Source organism: Coregonus lavaretus, assembly GCF_964263955.1.
Source record: "Coregonus lavaretus genome assembly, chromosome: 8".
NCBI lineage: Eukaryota > Metazoa > Chordata > Actinopteri > Salmoniformes > Salmonidae > Coregonus > Coregonus lavaretus.
Window position 1 is genome coordinate 11,840,088 of NC_139995.1, and position 24,257 is coordinate 11,864,344.

The window sequence follows — 24,257 nt, forward strand, 5'->3', positions numbered from 1 at the left end:
TTATAAGCACAGCAATGCGCACACGGCAGTAGGCTATAAGCGCAAATGTTCCAAAATGCCATCAATTAGCGGGAAAACACCATTCTCAAAAGTGACCGCAAATGCGATTATGCATTTAATGCTTTATTATAAAGGTACATTTCTATGGTGAAAATTATCTTCCCCAAACTTGGAACTCACGCGCCGCGTATGTATGCCAGTTAGGCTCTACACCCGTTGTAAAGCGGATTAATGTGCTTCATTTTAAGAAGTTATTTGGCCACTTTAGTTGTGATACAAACCTTATCAAAACATATAGGCCTATGGGCTAGGCTACATGATGTGTGCGACTATGATTAGAAAAAGTAGCCAATAAAAAGGCATGTGCTGTTTCCTGCCTTACTGTACACACGCTGGGCATCATTCACTAGTGATAATATATCATTCACAAGTGATAGGCTAATATTGTCACCCATCAGACTATTCTTGATTTAACCTTGTATTTACATATACTAAATAATATATGTGTAAAATTAGTTTTGATTTAGAATGGACCATTATCATGCACTGAGTGGCGCAGTGGTCTAAGGCACTGTATCGCAGTGCTAACTGTGCCACTAGAGATCCTGGTTCGAATCCAGGCTCTGTCGCAGCCGGCCGCGACCGGGAGACTCATGGGCGGCGCACTATTGGCCCAGCGTCGTCCAGGGTAGGGGAGGTAATGGCCGGCAGGGATGTAGCTCAGTTGATAGAGCATGGCGTTTGCAACGCCAGGGTTGTGGGTTAGGTTCCCACGGGGGCAGGTATACAAATATATATATATATATATATATATATATATGTATTCACTAACTGTAAGTCGCTAAATGACTAAAATGTAAATGCAGTGGAAAAAAAGACATGTAATCTATGCACTTAAATAGCGAATGGAGGACGCTTTTCCTGTGATTCATTTTCATGCCAGCCAGGTAGGCTATACTCCTGTTGTAAAGCGAAGCAATGTGCCTAATATTAGGAAAGTTGATAAATAAATATAGGATCCTCCTCTTTTTAATTGAGGCCATCAAAAGTCAGTGTTCTCAAGCAATTGCATAGCCTATAGAAATGTAGCGCAACATGAGCTCATGGGCTCTCATTAAGTGTTTGATTAGATTTTCAATCACATTTGCATTGATGTCAGAGTGATTAGAGGGACAATAGAGTGCTGAGTACCAGGCAATTAGCAAGTTTGGTAGGCTATTAATGACCATCAGCAGCATCAGAGCTTGGAAAAGCCTAGTTACCGTGACCTATGGTCACGTGGAATTTGACTCCGGTCATGACTCGTGACCGCCGGTGTGGCGGTGATACAGTCACCGTAACAGCCCTAGTTGTGACTAAACTTATAAAAAAGAAGAAGAAATTACATTACCAAATCAAGATCAATGACATAAAACACAATGGAAAAATACTTTGGAGTACCTTAAATGATATAATGGGCAGAAAACCCAATTCATCTCCATCATTCATTGAAGTTGATGGGTCTATTATAACAAAACCTTTTAATATTGCCAATCATTTCAATTACTATTTCACTAGTAAAGTGGAAAAACTCAGAAATGAAATGACATCAGTGAACCATCATATTTTTGTATAAAAGCTCAAATAATGATTGAGAAGGATTGCTGTTTTGAATTTGGTCAAATTCACGTGGGAGAGGTGGAAAACTATTGTTATCTATTGTTTCACAACACTCTTAAAAACACCAATATTCAGATTGAAGAACTACTTTGGGTGTTTCAAGGTACTTCAATTCCGTTTTGAAATACATTCCGCTTACATTTGGTTTACATTCAACCACCCTCCAAACACCAGATATCAGCTTTGGTGCACTACTTTTCATGGTTTTACTACACAAAGATGGTGTTTTGAGTCTTTCTATTTTAACAGTGTGAAGCCATGGTTCACTACTTTTTTATAACCTTTTTCCTTTCCGTGACAGGGTTGTTAGGGCTGTGCTCTGTTACAGGGGTGAGGGCTGGAGGTGCCAGGGCTGGGGTACATCCTCCCTCACAGTGGAAGATTCCTCTCGCCACTTCCTCTGTGTGTGGTGGTGTCGTGTGTGTGTGTGTGTGTGTGTGCGGGAGGGAGGGTGGGTAGGTTCAGGGGTTGTCTGAAAAACACTATAAAAACAAATCAGATTAATTTATTGCAGTTTAATGGAGATTATGACAAACAATAAATATAGCCAAAGTAAACAACAACTATGTAATGTAAAATAAATCAGAGGATACACCAATAAACCAATCTCTGTCGTAGCCGGCCGCGACCGGGAGACCCACGGGGCGGCGCACAATTGGCCCAGCGTCGTCCAGGGTAGGGGAGGGAATGGCCGGCAGGGATGTAGCTCAGTTGGTAGAGCATGGCGTTTGCAACGCCAGGGTTGTGGGTTTGATTCCCACAGGGGGCCAGTATGAAAAAGATAAAAATAACTGTAAGTCGCTCTGGATAAGAGCGTCTGCTAAATGACTAAAATTTAAATGAAAAAGGGAAGTGGAAATTGTGTGAAATTAGTACATTTACATTACATTTAGCAGAGTACTCATGTCTGAGTAGTCAGTCAGTTTGAGTAATAATGTTGTTGTCTCTATGTGTGTTGTGTCTGTGCAGAGCTCAGAGAACAATGCCACATGCAGGGCCAGTCCCACCCTGGTGTCTAAACCCTACTACAGAGTGGACCTCTTCAACAGGTACATGAACAATGTCCTGCTCACCTCAGTGCTGGTTACCATCATCGGGAACAACACTGTGGCACACATTGGCACCAAGGACGGCAGGCTGCTACAGGTACAGTCACTGTGTGTGTGTTAGTGTGTTTGTGTTACAGTAAAGTCACTGAGACGTCTAGTGGGGGTAGATTGAGCTATATTTAAAAATTGTACCATGTGCATGACTGTCTTTTCTCAAGTGTTTTCCAATGAAGATCATTAGCTCTCTCAGCACTTTAACCAACCTAAGTAGAATATATTATAAATCCATTCCTTTCATATGTCTGCCATGGCTCAATGATATAACTGTAGTGTATTTGACTGTTGTAGCTCATCCTGAGGAGGTCAGGTCCTATCATCTTTGCCAACTATTCTCTGGGTGAGGAAACAGAAGTGTCCAGGAAAGCTGCTGTGCAATCTGATGAGTCCTTGCTTTTTATTGTTGGAAATAAGGTGCCTTTTCTATTCAATCATAAATGCTCATTACCACACTTTGCTTATTTGTTTTACTTTTGACTTCTAAAGGCAGAGCATACTGTAATAATGTATTTCCCACTCCCTTTATTTTCTCTCTCTCTTCCCTCTCTCCCCCTCTCTCTTCCTCTCTCTCCTGTTCTCTCTCTTCCCTCTCTTCACCCCTCTCTCTTCCTCTCTCTCCTGTTCTCTCCTGTTCCCTCTGGTCACACCTCTCTCTTCCTCTCTCTCCTGTTCTCTCCTGTTCCCTCTGTTCACACCTCTCTCTCCTGTTCTCTCCTGTTCCCTCTGTTCACACCTCTCTCTTCCTCTCTCTCCTGTTCTCTCTCTTCCCCCTTCTCTCCATCTCTTCACCCCCTCTCTTCCTCTCTCTCCTGTTCTCTCCTGTTCCCTCTCTTCACCCCCTCGCTTCCTCTCTCTCCTGTTCTCTCTCTTCCCTCTCTCCCCCTCTCTTCACTCCTCTCTCTTCCTCTTTCTCTGTAACAGATGTTCAGTGTGTCTCCTAAAGGGCCAGGATGTAAACACTTCCTGACCTGCTCCACATGCCTGGTAGCGCCCAGGTTTATAGGGTGTGGCTGGTGCTCGGGGGTGTGCTCCAGGCAGGAGGAGTGCCCCACCCAGTGGAAGAATGAGTCCTGTCCTCCCGTTATCACAGAGGTAAGACTACTGGGAGTAGGGAGTGGCTCTTTTAAACCGGTCCTCTGTTATAAATGTCAGAACAACGACCACCAAACACGTGGGTCGAAGAAACCAACACATTGGCAATAGAATATTTGAAAGTGAGTAGTTGAGCATTTGAAGAAAATGTGTAAAGCATTTGTGGAAATGTCAACTGCATCTGATTGTATTGTATTGGGGATCCAGTTTTTCCCAAAGACAGCTCCCCCTGATGGTGAGACAGAGCTTAAGCTGTGTGGCTGGGAGTTCCAGTCTCCTCTACGACCAGCCATCATCAGCAAGGAGACCCACCTGGTGAGGGTGGGAGAGACCCCCTGCACTGTGCTGTCAGAGAAGAGCAATAGTACACAGTAAGTAACAGACACATCTAAACTTCAAATCAACTCCGTCAAATCACCTCATCATTTTGTTATTATTTAGGCTGTAGTCAACACTGATCTTTCACCCTGACCACTCCTAGACTGGTGTGTAGAATTCACCCTAAGATTCCAGGTCCATACCAGGATCTCAACATCACTGTGGAAGTGCATGAGGGGAAGGTGGAGGGACGCTACTCAATCCAAGGGCAGGCCCAAATTACAGGGTTCACTTTTGTGGTGAGGAGGATCACATTTATTTTACTGTTGACACAACTTTTCATTCAAAACAATATACACTGCTCAAAAAAATAAAGGGAACACTAAAATAACACATCCTAGATCTGAATGAATGAAATAATCTTATTAAATACTTTTTTCTTTACATAGTTGAATGTGCTGACAACAATATCACACACAAATTATCAATGGAAATCAAATTTATCAACCCATGGAGGTCTGGATTTGGAGTCACCCTCAAAATTAAAGTGGAAAACCACACTACAGGCTGATCCAACTTTGATGTAATGTCCTTAAAACAAGTCAGGCCTCCACGTGCCTGTATGACCTCCCTACAACGCCTGGGCATGCTCCTGATGAGGTGGCGGATGGTCTCCTGAGGGATCTCCTCCCAGACCTGGACTAAAGCATCCGCCAACTTCTGGACAGTCTGTGGTGCAACGTGGCGTTGGTGGATGGAGCGAGACATGATGTCCCAGATGTGCTCAATTGGATTCAGGTCTGGGAAACGGGCGGGCCAGTCCATAGCATCAATGCCGTCCTCTTGCAAGAACTGCTGACACACTCCAGCCACATGAGGTCTAGCATTGTCTTGCATTAGGAGGAACCCAGGGCCAACCGCACCAGCATATGGTCTCACAAGGGGTCTGAGGATCTCATCTCGGTACCTAATGGCAGTCAGGCTACCTCTGGCGAGCACACGGAGGGCTGTGCGGCCCCCCAAAGAAATGCCTACCCCACACCATGACTGACCCACCGCCAAACCGGTCATGCTGGAGGATGTTGCAGGCAGCAGAACGTTCTCCACGGCGTCTCCAGACTCTGTCATGTCTGTCACGTGCTCAGTGTGAACCTGCTTTCATCTGTGAACAGCACAGGGCACCAGTGGCGAATTTGCCAATCTTGGTGTTCTCTGGCAAATGCCAAACGTCCTGCACGGTGTTGGGCTGTAAGCACAACCCCCACCTGTGGATGTCGGGCCCTCATACCACCCTCATGGAGTCTGTTTCTGACCGTTTTAGCAGACACATGCACATTTGTGGCCTCCTGCTCCTCCTTGCACAAAGGCGGAGGTAGCAGTCCTGCTGCTGGGTTGTTGCCCTCCTACGGCCTCCTCCACGTCCCTGATGTACTGGCCTGTCTCCTGGTTGCGCCTCCATGCTCTGGACACTACGCTGACAGACACAGCAAACCTTCTTGCCACAACTCGCATTGATGTGCCATCCTGGATGAGCAGCACTACCTGAGCCACTTGTGTGGGTTGTAGACTCTGTCTCATGCTACCACTAGAGTGAAAGCACCGCCAGCATTCAAAAGTGACCAAAACATCAGCCAGGAAGCATAGGAACTGAGAAGTGGTCTGTGGTCACCACCTGCAAAACCAGTCCTTTATTGGGGGTGTCTTGCTAATTGCCTATAATTTGCACCTGTTGTCTATTCCATTTGCACAACAGCATGTGACATTTATTGTCAATCAGTGTTGCTTCCTAAGTGGACATTTTGATTTCACAGAAGTGTGATTGACTTGGAGTTACATTGTGTTGTTTAAATGTTCCCTTAATTTTTTTGAGCAGTGTATTTCATCCACCCTAATGTCTACAATTCTATCCAGGAGCCAAATATCACAGAAATCATGCCTGACTACGGGCCTCAGGTAGGGGGGACTTTGGTCACACTGACAGGGCCTCACTTGAATACTGGGATGATTAAGACTGTGACTATAGGAGACCAAGACTGCCCCATCAAGAGGTAATTATGTCTCATTGTAACTGTAGAACCTGTGCCTTTCATGGTACATATGTATTTTACTGTTTCTGTCTGGATCTATATCAGTGTCCATAATTTTATGTTCTTGTCTTACTGTGTCTCTGTCAGTGTCTCTGAGGGTACTGGGACCATGTCCTCCATAGTCTGCCTGTCTAAAGGTGTGGCAGCTGTGAAGAAGGTGCCCGTGAGGGTTTTCATTGACCAATCCCAGGTGTCCACTACCAAGATGTTCCACTACAAGATCAACCCTGTGATCACTGAGATACAGCCTGCCTGCAGCTTCCGAAGGTAGGCCATACAACTGTATACTAGCCACTAGGCATCATCTGTGTGCTTCTGGGCCTAGCTGACTGACCTGCAAATGCGCTATATAAAACTGTAGAAAACTGTTAATTGCACACAGATGATGATGACGAGAAGACAGTGATAAGGCAAATGTATTCAGGGCAGTGCCTACACTTTTAGCTGAGGGAAAACATGCTGTGCAGGAAATGTGCAATCTCTCTTGAGGCAATGAGGTAAACCTAAGTGAGGATGTTGGGATTAGCCAACAGAAATATACATGCTAAGACCTGTTGTTTTACAATGCTGTGTCTTTTCTGGGTCAGATTTCAGTAACTGCCACAACCATTTGAATCATAATAGAGAATAAACTGCAAATAGTGCTGGTTTCTCTGGTTTCTACAGTCAGCAACGTTGACCTCTAACACCAAGTCTGTATATGTTTTTTTTTTTCTTTGTTCAATCCTGTGATTTAGTGGATCCAAGATCATCATCAAAGGCAAAAATCTGGACTCTGCGTACAACACTGTGATCCAATACAAATCCTTCAGACCCAACCAGAAGAAGCTTCTGCAGCGTGTAAGTTATCTTTCAGGGCTCACAACTCTGGGCTTCATAAACCTATGATGGGGGTAATATCCATTAAATGCCAGTCTTTGATTTTATTTGATTAAATGACCCCAGAGACACTATTTGATGTGTTGAATGTAACCCAGGTCTGCAACGGCACAGCAACCCCCACACGTATGGAGTGCTTTGCCCCAGTCTTCCACAGAAATGAGACAGACAAGGGCATGATCAATATCAGCATGGATGGGGCCAATCTCCTGAAGCAGCGCTTCGACTACCAACCAGACGCCAGCATCACCCCCTTTGAGTACGAAGGCAACGTTCTGAGCCTGAGCCCTGGACAGACTGAGGTTTCACTGCATGTACGTTCACAATCATACACACAGGACTCAGCTTTGAAGAGAGCCAATTGTGTAGTCAGTCAGTCAATAAATCATCATTGTTTTCAACCATTACAGTAACTCTAGATTAACCAATTGATTGATGGGTAAATCTAACCATAATTGTTGTTGTGCAAGTAGTTGATTTCTTCATTTATTAGGTACCAGTGGGCAAAGCTGGTTGAAATGACATAATTTCAACCAGTTTACAACTGAAAGTGTGTAATCTGGTTTTAAGGATGTACAGTTGAAGTCAGAAGTTTACATACACCTTAGCCAAATACATTTAAACTCAGTTTTTCACAATTCCTGACATTTAATCCTAGTAAAAATTCCCTGTCTTTGGTCAGTTAGGATCACCACTTTATTTTAAGAATGTGAAATGTCAGAATAATAGTAGAGAGAATTATTTATTATATAGCTTTTATTTATTTCATCACATTCCCAGTGGGTCAGAAGTTTACATACACTCAATTAGTATGTGGTAGCATTGCCTTTAAATTGTTTAACTTGGGTCAAACGTTTCAGGTAGCCTTCCACAAGCTTCCCAAAATAAGTTGGGTGAATGTTGACCCATTCCTCCAGACAGAGCTGGTGTAACTGAGTCAGGTTTGTAGGCCTCCTTGCTCGCACACGCTTTTTCAGTTCTGCCCACAAATGTTTTATAGGATTGAGGTCAGGGCTTTGTGATGGTCACTTCAATACCTTGACTTTGTTGTCCTTAAGCCATTTTGCCACAACTTTGGAAGTATGCTTGGGTTCATTGTCCATTTGGAAGACCCATTTGCAACCAAGCTTTAACTTCCTGACTGATGTCTTGAGATGTTGCTTCAATATATCCACATCATTTCCCTTCCTCATGATGCCATCTATTTTGTGAAGTGCACCAGTCCCTCCTGCAGCAAAGCACCCCCACAGCATGATGCTGCCACCCCCGTGCTTCACGGTTGGGATGGTGTTCTTGGGCTTGCAAGCCACCCTCCTTTTCCTCCAAACATAACGATGGTCATTATGGCCAAACAGTTCTATTTTTGTTTCATCAGACCAGAGGACATTTCTCCAAAAAGTACGATCTTTGTCCTCATGTGCAGTTGCAAACCGTAGTCTGGCTTTTTTATGGCGGTTTTGGAGCAGTGGCTTCTTCCTTGCTGAGCGGCCTTTCAGGTTATGTTGATATAGGACTTGTTTTACTGTGGATATAGATGCTTTTGTTCCTGTTTCCTCCAGCATCTTCAGAAGGTCCTTTGCTGTTGTTCTGGGATTGATTTGCACTTTTCACACCAAAGTACGTTCATCTCTAGGAGACAGAACGCGTCTCCTTCCTGAGCGGTATGACGGCTGCGTCGTCCCATGGTGTTTATACTTGAATACTATTGTTTGTACAGATGAACGCGGTACCCTCAGGCTTGGAAATTGCTCCCAAGGGTGAACCAGACTTGTGGAGGTCTAAAAAAAAAATTCTGAGGTCTTGGCTGAGTTCTTTTGATTTTCCCATGATGTCAAGCAAAGAGGCACTGAGCTTGAAGGTAGGCCTTGAAATACATTCACAGGTACACCTCCAATTGACTGAAATGATGTCAATTAGCCTATCAGAAGCTTCTAAAGCCATGACATCATTTTTGGGAATTTTACAAGCTGTTTAAAGGCACCGTCAATTTAGTGTATGTAAACTTCTGACCCACTGGAATTGTGATACAGTGAATTCTAAGTGAAATAATCTGTCTTTAAACAATTGTTGAAAAAATTACTTGTGTCATGCACAAAGTAGATGTCCTAACCGACTTGCCAAAACTATAGTTTGTTAACAAGAAATTTGTGGAGTGGTTGAAAAACGAGTTTGAATGACTCCAACCTAAATGTTTGTAAACCTCCGACTTCAACTGTAATTTCAACCAGTTCCTCAATAAGAGTTTTCGCATGTTCTGCAGCACAACAAGCTAAGCATGGTGAGCCTCTGTATGGAGATCATAATGACCATCGGAGGTGTGGACTGTGGAGTCCAAGTACTGGACAATGAACTGACCTGCAGGATCCCCAAGGATCTCATCATCCCCAGTGAAGGTTTGCCTGTCATGGTGAGCTACTCTACTTGCTGTAATGGTGAACCTAATTGAACTTAATCCTTAAGAGTCTAAACCGGGGTGGCTATTAGCCCATAGAAAGCATTTAATATCAGATTCATACAAGGAAAAGCAAATAGTCAAAAAATAAATCAAAAGGAACTTTGTTTTAAAGTGTCTTTCCTATATCTGAGAGATATACACTGAAGGAAAAAAGTATTTGATCCCCTGCTGAATTTGTACGTTTGCCCACTGACAAAGACATGATAAGTCTATAATTTTAATGGTAGGTTTGTTTGAACAGTGAGAGACAGAATAACAACAAAAAAATCCAGAAAACCTCATGTCAAAAATGTTATAAATTGATTTGCATTTTAATGAGGGAAATAAGTATTTGACCCCTCTGCAAAACATGACGTAGTACTTGTTGGCAATCACAGAGGTCAGACGTTTCTTGTAGTTGGCCACCAGGTTTGCACACATCTCAGGAGGGATTTTGTTCCACTCCTCTTTGCAGATCTTCTCCAAGTCATTAAGGTTTCGAGGCTGACGTTTGGCAACTCGAACCTTCAGCTCCCCCCACAGATTTTCTATGGGATTAAGGTCTGGAGACTGGCTAGGCCACTCCAGGACCTTAATGTGCTTCTTCTTGAGCCACTCCTTTGTTGCCTTGGCCGTGTGTTTTGGGTCATTGTCATGCTGGAATACTCATCCACAACCCATTTTCAATGCCCTGGCTGAGGGAAGGAGGTTCTCACCCAAGATTTGACGGTGTCACGACCCGGTGCGAGAAACAGTCACTAATAATTGTCAGAACCCAGAAGATGAGGCAGACACAGCTGTACTAGAGATGGTGGTTTATTAAAGAACAAAATCTTCAGGCAAAGAAGCTAAATCCACAATGTCCAAAAAATAAAGCCAAGAGGCACAAAGAGGAAAACCTCCAAAAACAAAAGAAACTCTACAAAGTGGTAAAAAACAGCAGGGAAAAAACAAACCTCAAAAGACTACTCAAACAAAACACAAGAACTAAACCAGAGAACCTCTGGAAAATCCCACCAGAGAAATATCTATATAAAACAAGGCTTGGGCTGGGGCTGGGTGCTAACTTACAAACACTGAGCAAGGAACTGAGGAACACACAGGGTTTAAATACTAACAAGGGAATGACCTACAGGTGCAAACAATAATTAGAGCAAGAAAAACAAAAGGTACAAAAAGGTGCAATGGGGACATCTAGTGACCAAAACCCGAACAATCATGGCCAAAACCTGACAGAATCCCCCTCCTAGGAACGGCTCCTGACGTTCCTACCAGCCTTCTCAGGGTGGAGGGCCCTGAACTGACGAATGAGGTCAGGGTCCAGTATGTCCTTGGCAGGAACCCAGGAGCGCTCCTCGGGACCGTAGCCTTCCCAGTCCACCAGATACTGCCAGGACCGCTGCACCCGGCGGGAATCCAGTATCCGGTGGACGGTATAAGCCGACTGACCACCGATGACACGGGGCGGAGGGGGAGGTCTGCCTGCCGGGATAAGGGGAGAAAAAACAACAGGTTTTAATAAAGAAATGTGAAATGTTGGATTGATCTTAAGTGATCTGGGTAAGTGCAGGCGAAAAGTAACGGGATTGACTCTCCTGGCAATCTTAAAGGGACCGATGAACCTCTGGGACAGCTTGCGAGACTCCACCCGTAGTGGTAGGTTCTTAGTTGAGAGCCATACTCTCTGGCCGGGGTACAGGGTAGGACCGGGACGGCGACCTCTGTTGGCTTGTCGTTGGTACTGCTGAGAGGAACGCAGAAGATTAAGACGTGCCTTCTTCCACGTAAGCCGACAGCGTCTGATGAACCTCGAGGCTGAAGGCACTCTGACTTCTGCCTCCTGGTCCGGGAACAATAGAGGCGCATAGCCAAACTGACACTCATGCGGGGACATACCAGTGGAGGAGGAGCACAAGGTGTTGTGCGCGTACTCGGCCCAAACAATGAAGGATGACCAAGTGGACGGGTTGTTGGAAACCATGCATCTGAGGGTGGTTTCCAGCTCCTGATTCATCCTCTCAGTTTGGCCATTGGACTCCGGATGGTACCCTGAAGATAAACTGGCCGTGGCCCCTATGAGTTGGCAGAAGGCCTTCCAAAACCTTGAGGCGAACTGGGGACCTCTGTCGGAAACCATATCTTGCGGAATCCCAAAGACTCGGAACACATGGTTAATCACCAACTCAGCTGTTTCCTTGGCAGAAGGTAATTTGGTCAAAGGAACAAACCTGGCCGCCTTAGAAAACCTGTCGATGATGACTAGGATCGTAGTATTACCATGGGACGGAGGAAGGCCAGTAATAAAGTCCAACGAGATATGGGACCAGGGTCGGTGGGGAATAGATAGAGGGTGAAGGAGTCCTTGAGGGCGGAGGTGAGAAGATTTGCCCTGGCAGCACACGGAACAGGCCTTGATGAAAGTGGCAACGTCTTCTTTTATGGTGGGCCACCAGAACTTACGCTGGATGAACTCCAAGGTGCGGCCTACGCCCGGGTGACAGGTGAGGCGAGAGGAGTGCCCCCACCGAAGGACTTGGGACCTTGCTGCCTTGGGAACAAACAACCGATTAGCAGGACCTCCTCCAGGGCCCGGTTTGACGGCTTGAGCTTGTTTCACGGTATCCTCCACTTGCCACGAGATCGGAGCCACGATCTTAGCGGCCGGAAGGACAGTCATGTCAGTATCTTCTCGAATGGCAGGAGAGTAGATTCGTGACAAGGCGTCCGGTTTGAGATTCTTCGACCCGGGTCTATAGGTGAGGATAAACTGAAATCGGCTGAAGAAAAGAGACCATCGAGCTTGTCTGGCGTTCAACCGCTTCGCCTGCTGGATATACTCCAGATTCTTGTGGTCCGTAAGCACTTGAAACGGTTGAGAAGCCCCCTCGAGCCAGTGTCTCCATTCCTTCAATGCCATCTTAACCGCTAGGAGTTCACGATCCCCCACATCGTAATTCCTCTCGGCCGGGGTAAGCCGGTGAGAGAAGAAGGCGCAAGGATGAAGCTTCTTGTCTTCACCCCTCTGAGACAGGACAGCTCCAACCCCAACCTCTGATGCGTCTACCTCCACCACAAAAGGTTCATCCGCCGTTGGTAGTGTCAGGATGGGAGCAGAGAGGATGCGCTGCTTGAGTCCTTGGAAGGCCGTCTCAGCTTCTCTTCCCCACAGAAACCTTGTGTTGCCACCCTTGGTTACCGCCGAGAGAGGGGCTGCCACCGAGCTGAAGTTCTTGATGAACTTGCGGTAAAAGTTGGTGAAGCCCAGGAAACGCTGAACTTCCTTAACGGACTTGGGGGTGGGCCAATCCGCTACCGCCTCTACCTTCTTGGGGTCCATCTGGACTCGTCCGGGTTCCACTATAAATCCCAGGAATTGTACTCGAGAGGAATGGAATTCACACTTCTCCGGCTTAACGTACAAATGGCTGTCTAGGAGGCGTTTGAGCACTTGTCTGACATGCTTCGTGTGTTCTTGAAGGGAGCTCGAAAAGATGAGGATGTCATCCAAGTAAACAAACACAAAGATGTTAAGCATATCCCTAAGCACATCGTTAATGAGCGCTTGGAACACAGCCGGAGCGTTGGTCAGGCCGAAGGGCATCACCGAGTATTCGTAGTGACCAGTAGGCGTGTTGAAAGCGGTCTTCCACTCGTCCCCGGGTTTGATCCGCACAAGATGGTATGCGTTCCGCAGGTCAAGCTTAGTGAAGACAACTGCTTCCTGGAGCAGCTCAAAGGCCGTGGCAATAAGAGGTAGCGGGTAGCGGTTACGGACGGTTATGGCATTGAGTCCCCGGTAGTCGATGCAAGGTCGTAATCCACCGTCTTTCTTGGCCACAAAGAAAAAACCCTGCTCCCGCCGGCGAGGTAGATGGACGCATGAGGCCTGCTGTCAGAGCGTCCTTGATGTAGGTATCCATAGCAGCTCGTTCGGGAGGGGAAAGGGAAAAGATCCGACCCCTGGGAGGGCAGGTCCCCGGCAACAGGTCGATGGTGCAATCGTAAGGTCTATGGGGTGGTAGTTTGGTGGCCCTCTGTTTGCTAAATACCAGTTTGAGGTCATGGTAACACTCGGGCACTCGGGACAAGTCGATGGATTCTAGAGACTCGGAAGGAGAACTCTGGGAACTCGGGAAGATACAAGTGGCTTGGCACGTAGGACCCCACTGCTTGATAGTGCCCACAGACCAGTCGATGTGAGGGTTATGGCTGTGAAGCCAGGGATAACCAAGGACGAGAGGAAACTCGGAACAGGAGATCAGATGAAAGTTCATCACTTCCTGGTGTTGGGAAACTGAAAGTCGTAAGGGGGTAGTGGCACGAGTGACAAGTCCAGATCCCAAAGGACTTCTATCCAACGTAGTAACCCTTATGGGGTCACTTAGAGGTTCAGAAGGAACGCCATTCTCCTTCGCCCAGATCCCATCCATGAAGTTACCTGCGGCTCCAGAGTCTACCAAGGCTTGAAGAGAAAACTCGTGGTCGTCCCAGGAGAGGGTAACTGGAATGAGCAGGCGGGAGTTGGATGGATGGGAGGAGGTTGTGTTTCCCGTTACAGTCCTCCCAGGCCTGCACGGGAGAGTGCGTTTCCCTGGAGCCCGGGACACGTGGAGCGGAAATGGCCCGGTTTGCCGCAATATAGACAGCATCGCTCCCTCATCCGGCGGTCTCTCTCAGCCTGGGAGATGCGTCCAACCTGCATGGGTTCTGGTGGAGCCAGCGAGGATAAAGGTGGAGACTCGGAGCTGGAACCGATAGGAGCTGGGGTGAGCGGTCTATGGTTTTGTTCTCTCTCTCTCAGACGCTGGTCTATGCGTGAAGCCAACTTGATAAGGGACTCAAGGTTGTCCGGTGGTTCCCGAGTGGCCAGTTCATCTTGGATGGTGTCAGAAAGACCCTTCAAAAAACACACTGTGAGCGCCTCGTCGTTCCAGCCACTTGCTGCTGCCACAGTGCGGAACTGGATGGCATAGTCCGTCACGCTGCGCCGACCTTGGCGGAGAGTCAGGAGCTGTTTGGCTGAGTCAGGGCCGTTGGTAGGACCTTGAAACACTCGCTTGAATTCTTCAGCAAAGGTAGAGTAGCTGGCACAGCAGGGACTTTGGGCATCCCACACAGCAGTAGCCCAGGCTAGGGCCTTTTCCGACAGCAGGGTGATGATATATGCTATCTTGGACCGGTCGGTGGGAAACGACGATGGTTGCAGCTCAAAGGAGAGAGAACATTGGGTGAAAAACCCCTTACAAACACTCGGATCCCCTGAGAACCGTTGGGGAGGCGGCAGACGAGGTTCAGCCAGGGGATTAACTGCCAGGGGCCCTTGAATCGGATGAACTGGGGCAGAAGCGGTTGCCGGGGAAAGTCGATCCGAAATCTGCTTTATGGAAGTCAGCATCTCTGACAGAAGTTGAGAATGTCTAGCCATTAAGGCCTCTTGCTGAACCAGAGCAGCTTCGTGGCGTTGGACAGTCCCCTCATGGTGGGACAGCATGGAAAAAACATCCTGGGTACTGGCTGCCTCTGGGTTCATAATAGGGGCTCAGTGTTTCTGTCACGACCCGGTGCGAGAAACAGTCACTAATAATTGTCAGAACCCAGAAGATGAGGCAGACACAGCTGTACTAGAGATGGTGGTTTATTAAAGAACAAAATCTTCAGGCAAAGAAGCTAAATCCACAATGTCCAAAAAATAAAGCCAAGAGGCACAAAGAGGAAAACCTCCAAAAACAAAAGAAACTCTACAAAGTGGTAAAAAACAGCAGGGAAAAAACAAACCTCAAAAGACTACTCAAACAAAACACAAGAACTAAACCAGAGAACCTCTGGAAAATCCCACCAGAGAAATATCTATATAAAACAAGGCTTGGGCTGGGGCTGGGTGCTAACTTACAAACACTGAGCAAGGAACTGAGGAACACACAGGGTTTAAATACTAACAAGGGAATGACCTACAGGTGCAAACAATAATTAGAGCAAGAAAAACAAAAGGTACAAAAAGGTGCAATGGGGACATCTAGTGACCAAAACCCGAACAGTCATGGCCAAAACCTGACAGACGGTACATGGCCCCGTCCATCGTCCCTTTGATGCGGTGAAGTTGTCCTGTCCCCTTAGCAGAAAAACACCCCCAAAGCATAATGTTTCCACCTCCATGTTTGACGGTGGGGATGGTGTTCTTGGGGTCATAGGCAGCATTCCTCCTCCTCCAAACACGGCGAGTTGAGTTGATGCCAAAGAGCTTGATGTTGGTCTCATCTGACCACAACACTTTCACCCAGTTCTCCTCTGAATCATTCAGATGTTCATTGGCAAACTTCAGACAGCAATGTATATGTGCTTTCTTGAGCAGGGGGACCTTGCAGGCGCTGCAGGATTTCAGTCATTCACGGCGTAATGTGTTACCAATTGTTTTCTTGGTGACTATGGTCCCAGCTGCCTTGAGATCATTGACAAGATCCTCCCGTGTAGTTCTAGGCTGAAACCTCACTGTTCTCATGATCATTGCAACTCCACGAGGTGAGATCTCGCATGGAGCCCCAGGCCGAGGGAGACTGACAGTTCTTTTGTGTTTCTTCCATTTGCGAATAATCGCACCAACTGTTGTCACCTTCTCACCAAGCTGCTTGGCGATGGTCTTGTAGCCTTGTGTAGGTCTACAATCTTGTCCCTGACATGCTTGGAGAACTCTTTGGTCTTGGCCATGGTGGAGAGTTTGGAATCTGATTGATTGATTGCTTCTGTGGACAGGTGTCTTTTATACAGGTAACAAGCTGAGATTAGGAGCACTCCCTTTATAAAAGACACCTGGGAGCCAGAAATCTTTCTGATTGAGAGGGGGTCAAATACTTATTTCCCTCATTGAAATGCAAATCAATTTATAACATTTTTGACATGCGTTTTTCTGGATTTTGTTGTTGTTATTCTGTCTCTCACTGTTCAAATAAACCTACCATTAAAATTATAGACTGATCATTTCTTTGTCAGTGGGCAAATGTACAAAATCAGCAGGGGATCAAATACTTTTTTCCCTCACTGTAAGAAAGATCATGAAATTATTTCCCCAAACATTTTTTACCCATACTTAACCCATTTTTCTGGGGCACTAAACTACTTCCATATACACAATTTATTAGGTACACCACCCCCGTCATGAAAATGGATCGCTTCTACAGACAGCGAGTCACGTGGCCATGGCTTGCTATATAAAGCAGGCAGACAGGCATTGAGGCATTCAGTTACTGTTCGATTGAACGTTAGAATGGGCAAAACGAGGGACCTAAGTGACTTTGAGCGTGGTATGATCGTCGGTGCCAGGCGCGCCAGATCCAGTATCTCAGAAACGTCCGCCCTCCTGGGCTTTTACGCATTACATTGTCTAGGGTTTACCGAGAATGGTGCAACAAACAAAAAACATTCAATCAGCGGCAGTCCTGTGGGCAAAAACAGCTCATTGATGATAGAGGTTGATGGAGAATGGCAAGAATCGTGCGAGCTAACAGGCATTGATATTTGAATTTCTGTTTACTTCCTGAATTGAAATGGAATTTACCCATACCTTGAAAGCAAACCATCAATCCATTAGTAAACTGGTCCTAAAGTAAAGTGATACCAAACTGATCCCAGAGTAAGGTGTGAGCAATATCCTGGTTTCTGTCCTAGGTGTCTGTGAATGGCCGTGTCTATAAGGTGGGCACGGTGGTCTTCGTCAACAACACCATCAACACAGTGGGTATCATGTTGGGAATTTTCACTGCGTTGTGTGTTGGCGCTGCCCTGGCCTTCATCATCATGAAACATATGAGGAGGAAGAAGAACGGTGAGAACCGTTACTGTCTGTGGAATTCGCTACAAGATGTACTTTCATCTACCAGTACATTTACCAGCACTCTTAAATAATGGCACGGGTTAGACAAACCTAAATTTTTATGCCTTTAACAATTGTTGTTATGTAATCAATAACTTACCATGTGTGCAACTAAGACATTTAATGTTTTCTACTAGGTATCTGAAGTTTTTGCTTTGACTTGAGTATGTACTGTATATGGCAATGTAATTCATTATGTTGATTAAAAAATTTCAGCCAAATTAGAGACTCGTTTAGCAAGGATGTTTGTCCGCAGTCAGATAAGCAGCAACCCTGACCTATCCCCCACTGGTGACTATAGACGAGGTGAGATCCTTGGTGTGAACATTTATTATGGTTCATTAATCTTATGATTCATATTCATTAATCAATGGTTTCTCTTGCCGTGTCTCCTCTGTACTCCAGAATGGTCCAACCAGGTGAGCCAGACGACAGGCTCAGGAGGGATAGCCTTCCATGGCCTGGTCAACGCTGCCACCTTTGACCCCTCAGCCATGCCTCTGATCTCATTGGACACACTGAGACCTGAGCTCCTGGAGGAGGTCAAAGACGTCCTGATCCCAGCCAACACGCTCAACGTTCACCGCAACCAGATCATCGGCAAAGGTATGGTCTGGATAGCCCGTTCCAAGATCTTGCCGACACCTATGGTCATTGTCATGCCACACAGATCGGGATCTCCTCAGATACAGACTGAGAGAAGCAAAATGGGTCTTGTAGTCATCTTCATTAGAATCCAACTATTTCTACTCATTCACCTGTTCATTCTTTTTTTTACTAGACTAGAGCCATATCCCCAAAAACTCTGATGTAATTTTGTCGTTATTCAGGTCATTTTGGGACTGTGTACCACGGCTACCTGAAAGACAACAATAATCAAGAACAGTTAATTCACTGTGCTGTTAAGTCATTGAACAGTAAGTGGATTCTTCTCATTTTGTTGGGATGAGCCCTCATGCCATAAACAACTGTGCTAGTCACCTGTGGTGTATATCCTGCTTGGTACACATAGTTCAATTCTCTCTCTCTCTCTCTTTCACAGGGATCACAGACCTGGAGGAGGTGGAGCAGTTTCTGAGAGAGGGCATCCTGATGAAGGGGTTCCATCACACCAACGTTCTCTCCCTGCTGGGTATCCTGCTGCCTCTGGAGGGGCTTCCCTTGGTGGTGCTGCCCTATATGAAACATGGAGACCTGCGCCACTTCATACTCTGTGAAAGGAGGGTAAGTTAAAGGCCTACTCTTCCTCATACTTCATAATAACAAAGTATAGCCACTAGTCAGCTCGTCAGAGAGAATATACGTATTTATTTTTCATGAATGACTCCTGTGTCACCTCTCTTCCTCCAGAATCCAACAGTGAAAGACCTGATTGGCTTTGGGCTACAGGTTGCCAAAGGGATGGAGTACCTGGCCCAGAAGAAGTTTGTACACAGAGACCTGGCAGCTCGAAACTGCATGTAAGTGCAGGGCAGCTCTATCACTCGTTAGTGTTTCGTGAAGGCTATTTCTCAATCCAGTGCCTGGTTGTCCCATCTATAATATCTGTCTATTATCTATTGTCTCTTTAGGCTTGATGAAACATTCACGGTGAAGGTGGCAGATTTCGGCATGGCCAGGGATGTGTTTGGTAAGGAGTACTACAGCATCCAGGACCAGAGGAAGGCCAAGCTGCCAGTCAAGTGGATGGCCATAGAGAGCCTTCAAATACAGAAGTTCACCACTAAGTCAGACGTGGTGAGTGAATATGATTCAATTCCAATTACCTTATAGCCACTGTAACCTGTATACTGTATCTATCTTACAGTACGAAAAAGTATGAAAATGGATGTACTCACTACTGTAAGTCGCTCTGGCTAAATGATGTAAATGTTCTTGTAAATGTACTCGAGCTCTTTATCCCTTGTCTTCACAGTGGTCATTTGGGGTCCTGATGTGGGAGCTGTTGACCAGAGGAGCGAGCCCCTATCCTGAAGTGGACCCCTATGACATCACTCACTTCCTGTTGAAGGGACGCAGGCTGCCCCAGCCACAGTTCTGCCCTGATGCTTTGTAAGTAATCTATAATAAATAAATAATAATATGCCATTTAGCAGACGCTTTTATCCAAAGCGACTTACAGTCATGCGTGCATACATTTTTGTATCTACTGTAAGATCATTTTAACGGGCAACTGGCCGCATGTTAAAATGTCAGTCAGGGTCTCAAACTGACTGTTGAGAGTTAGAATAGTAGAATACACAAGGTGCAATTTAGAAATGTGGTTGTGCATCAGCAGTTCTTCTATTTTTATGTCAGTCACTGACAGTCACTCAATTAGAGCATGGCGGCTAAACATTTTTAGATTGGTAAGTTGGTCTAGTCAGCTATCTAAACTTGTAGTAATCATGGTTGAATTACCAACCGGGGTGCCCCCATTGATTTTGTTTTCACTCTCACTCAGATATCATAACATGGCATAAGTCAGGGCAAAATGTTTAGAATTGAAGGAAATTAGCTGTAAAACTGCTAATTGTTCTCTCCGCCCCATGGCAAGATGAGTAGAATTGCATGAAATGAGTTATAAAATTGCAAAATATTTTCTCTGCCGCAAGGCAAAATAGGTAGAATTGCAGCAAACATGCTTTAAAACTGCAACATTTTCTCTACGCCCCATGAAAAAATCTATAGAATTGCAGGAAACATTTTTTCTCTCCGCTGTCAAGAGGGGGGGGGGGGGGGGGGGGGCAGTTTAAATGTTTTGCTTAGGACCTCCAAAAGGCTAGGGCCGGCTCTGGCTGCATGGATGAGGGTAAGCAGACCTGCATGCCACTGTGGCCCCTCATGATGAGTTCAGATTTTTTTGTGGCCCCCACCCCAATCAAAGTTACCCATCCCTGATCTACAGCTATTCTATCACAGTCGTTTATAGCTGTTGTTGTTGCATTAGGAACTCTGTCATGGTTGTTGACAGCTGTTGTCATTGTTCTATGCTGTAGCTCTGTCATGCTATTGTTTCTCTACAGGTACTCTATCATGCTGGAGTGCTGGGACCCGGAGCCGGAGCTCAGGCCTGACTTCCACACGCTGGGCCAGGAGGTGCTAGAGATCCTGTCCTGCCTGGAGGGAGAGCATTATATCAGCCTGAAGGTGACCTACGTCAACCTGGACCAGCCACGGCCTTATCCTGCACTGACCGCCTCTGCTGATGAGGTTGAAGCCTCTGGATCAGACTCAGACAGCGTTGTGTCCAGCTGAGGACCACAGAGCCTCAGGGGTCAACAGAACTGACCGGACCGGACCATACCATACCATACCATAACAGAACTTACTGGACCAGACCAGACCAGGACAGGGACAATAGAGCGTGGTCAGAGGGCACGGATGGGGGCATGACTATTCACCATAGATGGAGGACTCCCCCTATTCCCATCCACAACGCAGTATAATTGTTAACTTCTGTTACTCAAGACTGGATTGGTAAGGAATAGAATATTGATTATTGACTAAGAAGACCTTGTGAAATGTGTCTACTTGTGTGAGCATTGACACTGAATTTCAACGTAGTTTCCCCTTCCTTGTGAGTACACAAATTATGACTATATCATATTTGTCTGTACTTTCAATGCACTTGTGTTTTTTTTTAAGTAAGATTGTCAGGTGAAGAAATTGTATTTATAATGGGACACCAAATGAACCCTCTCCATGTCTGAAGCACAGCTGTAAATAAGAAGAAATGAATATACAGTATACTGTATGTCTGAAATGTGTATATGTGTTATAATAACTAAGGACTATGATTTGAGCTTGACATGTTTAAATCAGATGGATTTCACATTTGACAGTCAGATTTGTATCACTTTTTTTGCTGGCATCCAAAGATATGTCTTAGAGATGGTCATTTGTGTTGATGATCATTTGATGTATGGTACTGAATGTGGCCACTGACTCAACTGGTCATTCTCAAGCATACTTCTGAGAGGATAATTCAGTGAACCAAACTAGCGTTGTTTATGGGTATCTGCTAGCGTTCTAGTAGATACACAGAGACTTCCAGTCATTGTGCTAACACTAGTTAGAACTGGCTTGCAAAACTACCTCTTACTTCCTTCATACTGGGCACAGAGACATAAAATTGGTATCCACGAGTTCGGGGAAGTAGATAAAAAAAATCCCGGAAGTATTCCTTTAAAGGGGCAATCTGCAATTGGTACATCCATTTGTGTATTTCTAAATTAACAGTATATACAGATAGATTTTCAAAGATACAAACTTATAAATGCCTAATGAGCTTAGTTCAACTGTCATGCCCCATCAGAACCCATAATAGATTGTTTTACTCTATTGTTTGTAAACATTGTAATTGTAAACAAACACTGTCACTGCATAGCCTCAAAACATGGTTAAAACTATACTATTCATGGATGGTCAGTCCTTGCATCTATAGCGCTGCCATGAATTTGAGGGTGGTTACAATTCTGCTTTGTTGTTGTTTGAACTGCAGATTGTCCCTTTAACTCTGAGCAGAAGTATGCAACCCATATCTTACTACTTGTTAGTCTTTAAAACCACCACTAGAGGTCAGTAAAAACCTTTGTCACCAGTCCTTATGCTGCAGTATTCTGCACCTCATCAGACCACGGTACAGACAAGATCTTTGTTACAACAGTCTATGCTCCGGGATTATGAAACTGAAAGTGGATAAGAAGGGTGCTTATGTTTGGTTATGATTGGCACTGGCAGACTGTTGTCGGTCTCTCAAATGGCACGGAAATCTCACTCCCCATATCCTCTGTTCTCTTCTTTATTTCAGTCAGTAGATCTGTATTCAGTCACCTCCAACTGTGTTTGTTTTGTTGGTGGTTTCTTGTGGATTTAGAAACATCAATCAGAAAACACAAGTCTGTATGTTTGTTTCAACATGAGGATAGTAAAATATTAGATTTTAAACACAGCCAGTCTCAGATGGTTTCTATACAGTAGCTATGAATAGAGGTGTTCATGAGAGATATATTTTGGTTTACTGGTTATACTGAAGGGCTCTAAGTATTTCATAGACTTCTCAGACCTCTCTCCTCTGAGCCTCTCACTGAGCAGAACTGGAGATACTCTCACGGCAGAGATGATGATAGGTTTACATGTCATAAACACCATCACAATGTCGAGCGATTATAAAGAGTAGCCTCTCAATGTGCTGTGTGCACGTGAGTGTGTGTGTGCATGTTTCTGTGTGTGTTTCTGTTAACCTTTTCAATTGGTATGGTGTTCAATCAAATACATACTTATTATTTTGACCAATGGGTAAAAGAATATGTTAATAGTGTGGATAATCCTCTAAGAAAACCAATGGTCCAAACCTGTTGTCAGAGAAGAAAAGTGGTGAAAAATAAGGAAAATTGCACAGCTTCATGCCAGCTAGGCTAGATGCTGTGCGAGGATTAAGGTTAAGGCTCACTTTCCCGTTGAACTCGTCATCTTTCTTCTCAAATCCGCAGGACATAAAACAATATAGAGCTAAGATAGATATCGATATGTTCATATTTAAATATACGCTTTCCATATGAATGCGAAATTCCTGTTCTTTTTATAAGATTTCGAACTAAAACAAGTGTATCTCTGTGAAATGTCATCGGAGCACTAAGTGTACCACAAGCTTTCTATTTTCAAAACCTTCTACATTTAATTCAGCTTTTCATGCTAATTTTGCTTTTTGTGACCCGTGGAAACAACTTTGAAGACGACCAACACATGTAAATCCTCAAAGGTTTCTGCGAGAAAACTTCACCGCTCTGTCAACAGAGCTTGGTGCTTATTATCGGCTGCATTAGGTTATGAAATCTGACTGTTTGGATACACTGTTAATTCAATGTTAAAGAAAGACCCCACTGAACTATTCAGAACATGAATAATCATATTTGTCTTGGTAAAATGTATTTTATAACATAAGGAAGTGAAATGTCATCACCAAAGAGCGTTTTCACCCACTCTGGGCAGAGTGGGTGGACACCCTACAATTGGGCACTGGTGGTCTTCAGAGAGAAAAAGTTTGAGGAGACCCCCACTGTACATCATATTATAATTTCTTAGTTTGACAGAATGCAACATAGGTAAAGCTTGGTATAAGGGGCTTTTATGTAAACAGTTCAACATAATGTTATACAGTGTTGTTGTAGGCTGCAGTACTGAATCATGCTTTTCTGTGGGTACATGGTCCTTGAGACAAGTGTTTTTTAATTCAATCTGTAATGACGATCAGAGAAATTGGCTGGCCTGTTAATGCTGTAACAACTGGTGTACTAACTGTCCTGTTAAGCAGCCAAGGAAAGCAAGCCATTTGCACTCACGGAATGGTGATGCAGAGTAATTTCCATCACTCCTGCAGTGCTTTTTCTTCAGTGTTGTTCTTTGGGAGTAGCTAACTGTAGCACAAACATGTTAGTTTGCAGGTGAGGGGGATCTTCAAAGGCTGGAGGTGAGGCAGGGAGAGAGGGAGAGAGGGAAAATGGATGATGGACTAAGCTGGGCTTGAGGAGAGAGGAACACTGTCAGGGGCTTGTATTCTGACTGTCAGGGCCCTACCAGGATGAGATATACAGCCCCCTGCACTATCTTTGTATCCTGTGACTTTAATAGTCAACATAATTTACTGTGTTAAAGAAGATATATTTCCATTATTCCTTCCATGCAGATATTGGCATGGGTGATTTACAATGACCAAGTTTGGAGGGCGAGCTAAGAATGTAGCATTGCTTAAAGCTAATGATTTAACAGCATGTTACCTGGATTATTGGGTTTTTACTATAAAGGGGATAGCTGCTTACATTTTAACACTTAAAAGG

At 45.1% G+C, this 24,257-nt stretch overlaps 1 protein-coding gene across 1 annotated transcript in view; it reads left to right on the top strand.

The window, feature by feature from the left end:
* Positions 1 to 22,372, top strand: part of LOC311133827 (macrophage-stimulating protein receptor-like) — a 33,330-nt gene extending 10,958 nt beyond the window's left edge. Inside the window, exons 3-21 of the mRNA XM_084167421.1 lie at positions 2,629 to 2,805; positions 3,057 to 3,179; positions 3,687 to 3,857; positions 4,065 to 4,228; positions 4,339 to 4,474; positions 6,087 to 6,223; positions 6,350 to 6,529; positions 7,000 to 7,102; positions 7,240 to 7,455; positions 9,402 to 9,548; positions 17,235 to 17,391; positions 17,656 to 17,745; positions 17,845 to 18,045; positions 18,270 to 18,356; positions 18,482 to 18,663; positions 18,790 to 18,899; positions 19,011 to 19,176; positions 19,355 to 19,491; positions 20,445 to 22,372. Coding sequence (XP_084023547.1) covers positions 2,629 to 2,805; positions 3,057 to 3,179; positions 3,687 to 3,857; positions 4,065 to 4,228; positions 4,339 to 4,474; positions 6,087 to 6,223; positions 6,350 to 6,529; positions 7,000 to 7,102; positions 7,240 to 7,455; positions 9,402 to 9,548; positions 17,235 to 17,391; positions 17,656 to 17,745; positions 17,845 to 18,045; positions 18,270 to 18,356; positions 18,482 to 18,663; positions 18,790 to 18,899; positions 19,011 to 19,176; positions 19,355 to 19,491; positions 20,445 to 20,676 — 2,916 coding nt within the window. The 3' untranslated portion in view covers positions 20,677 to 22,372. The remainder of the gene's footprint in view (positions 1 to 2,628; positions 2,806 to 3,056; positions 3,180 to 3,686; positions 3,858 to 4,064; positions 4,229 to 4,338; positions 4,475 to 6,086; positions 6,224 to 6,349; positions 6,530 to 6,999; positions 7,103 to 7,239; positions 7,456 to 9,401; positions 9,549 to 17,234; positions 17,392 to 17,655; positions 17,746 to 17,844; positions 18,046 to 18,269; positions 18,357 to 18,481; positions 18,664 to 18,789; positions 18,900 to 19,010; positions 19,177 to 19,354; positions 19,492 to 20,444) is intronic.
* The last annotated feature ends 1,885 nt before the right edge of the window (positions 22,373 to 24,257 follow it).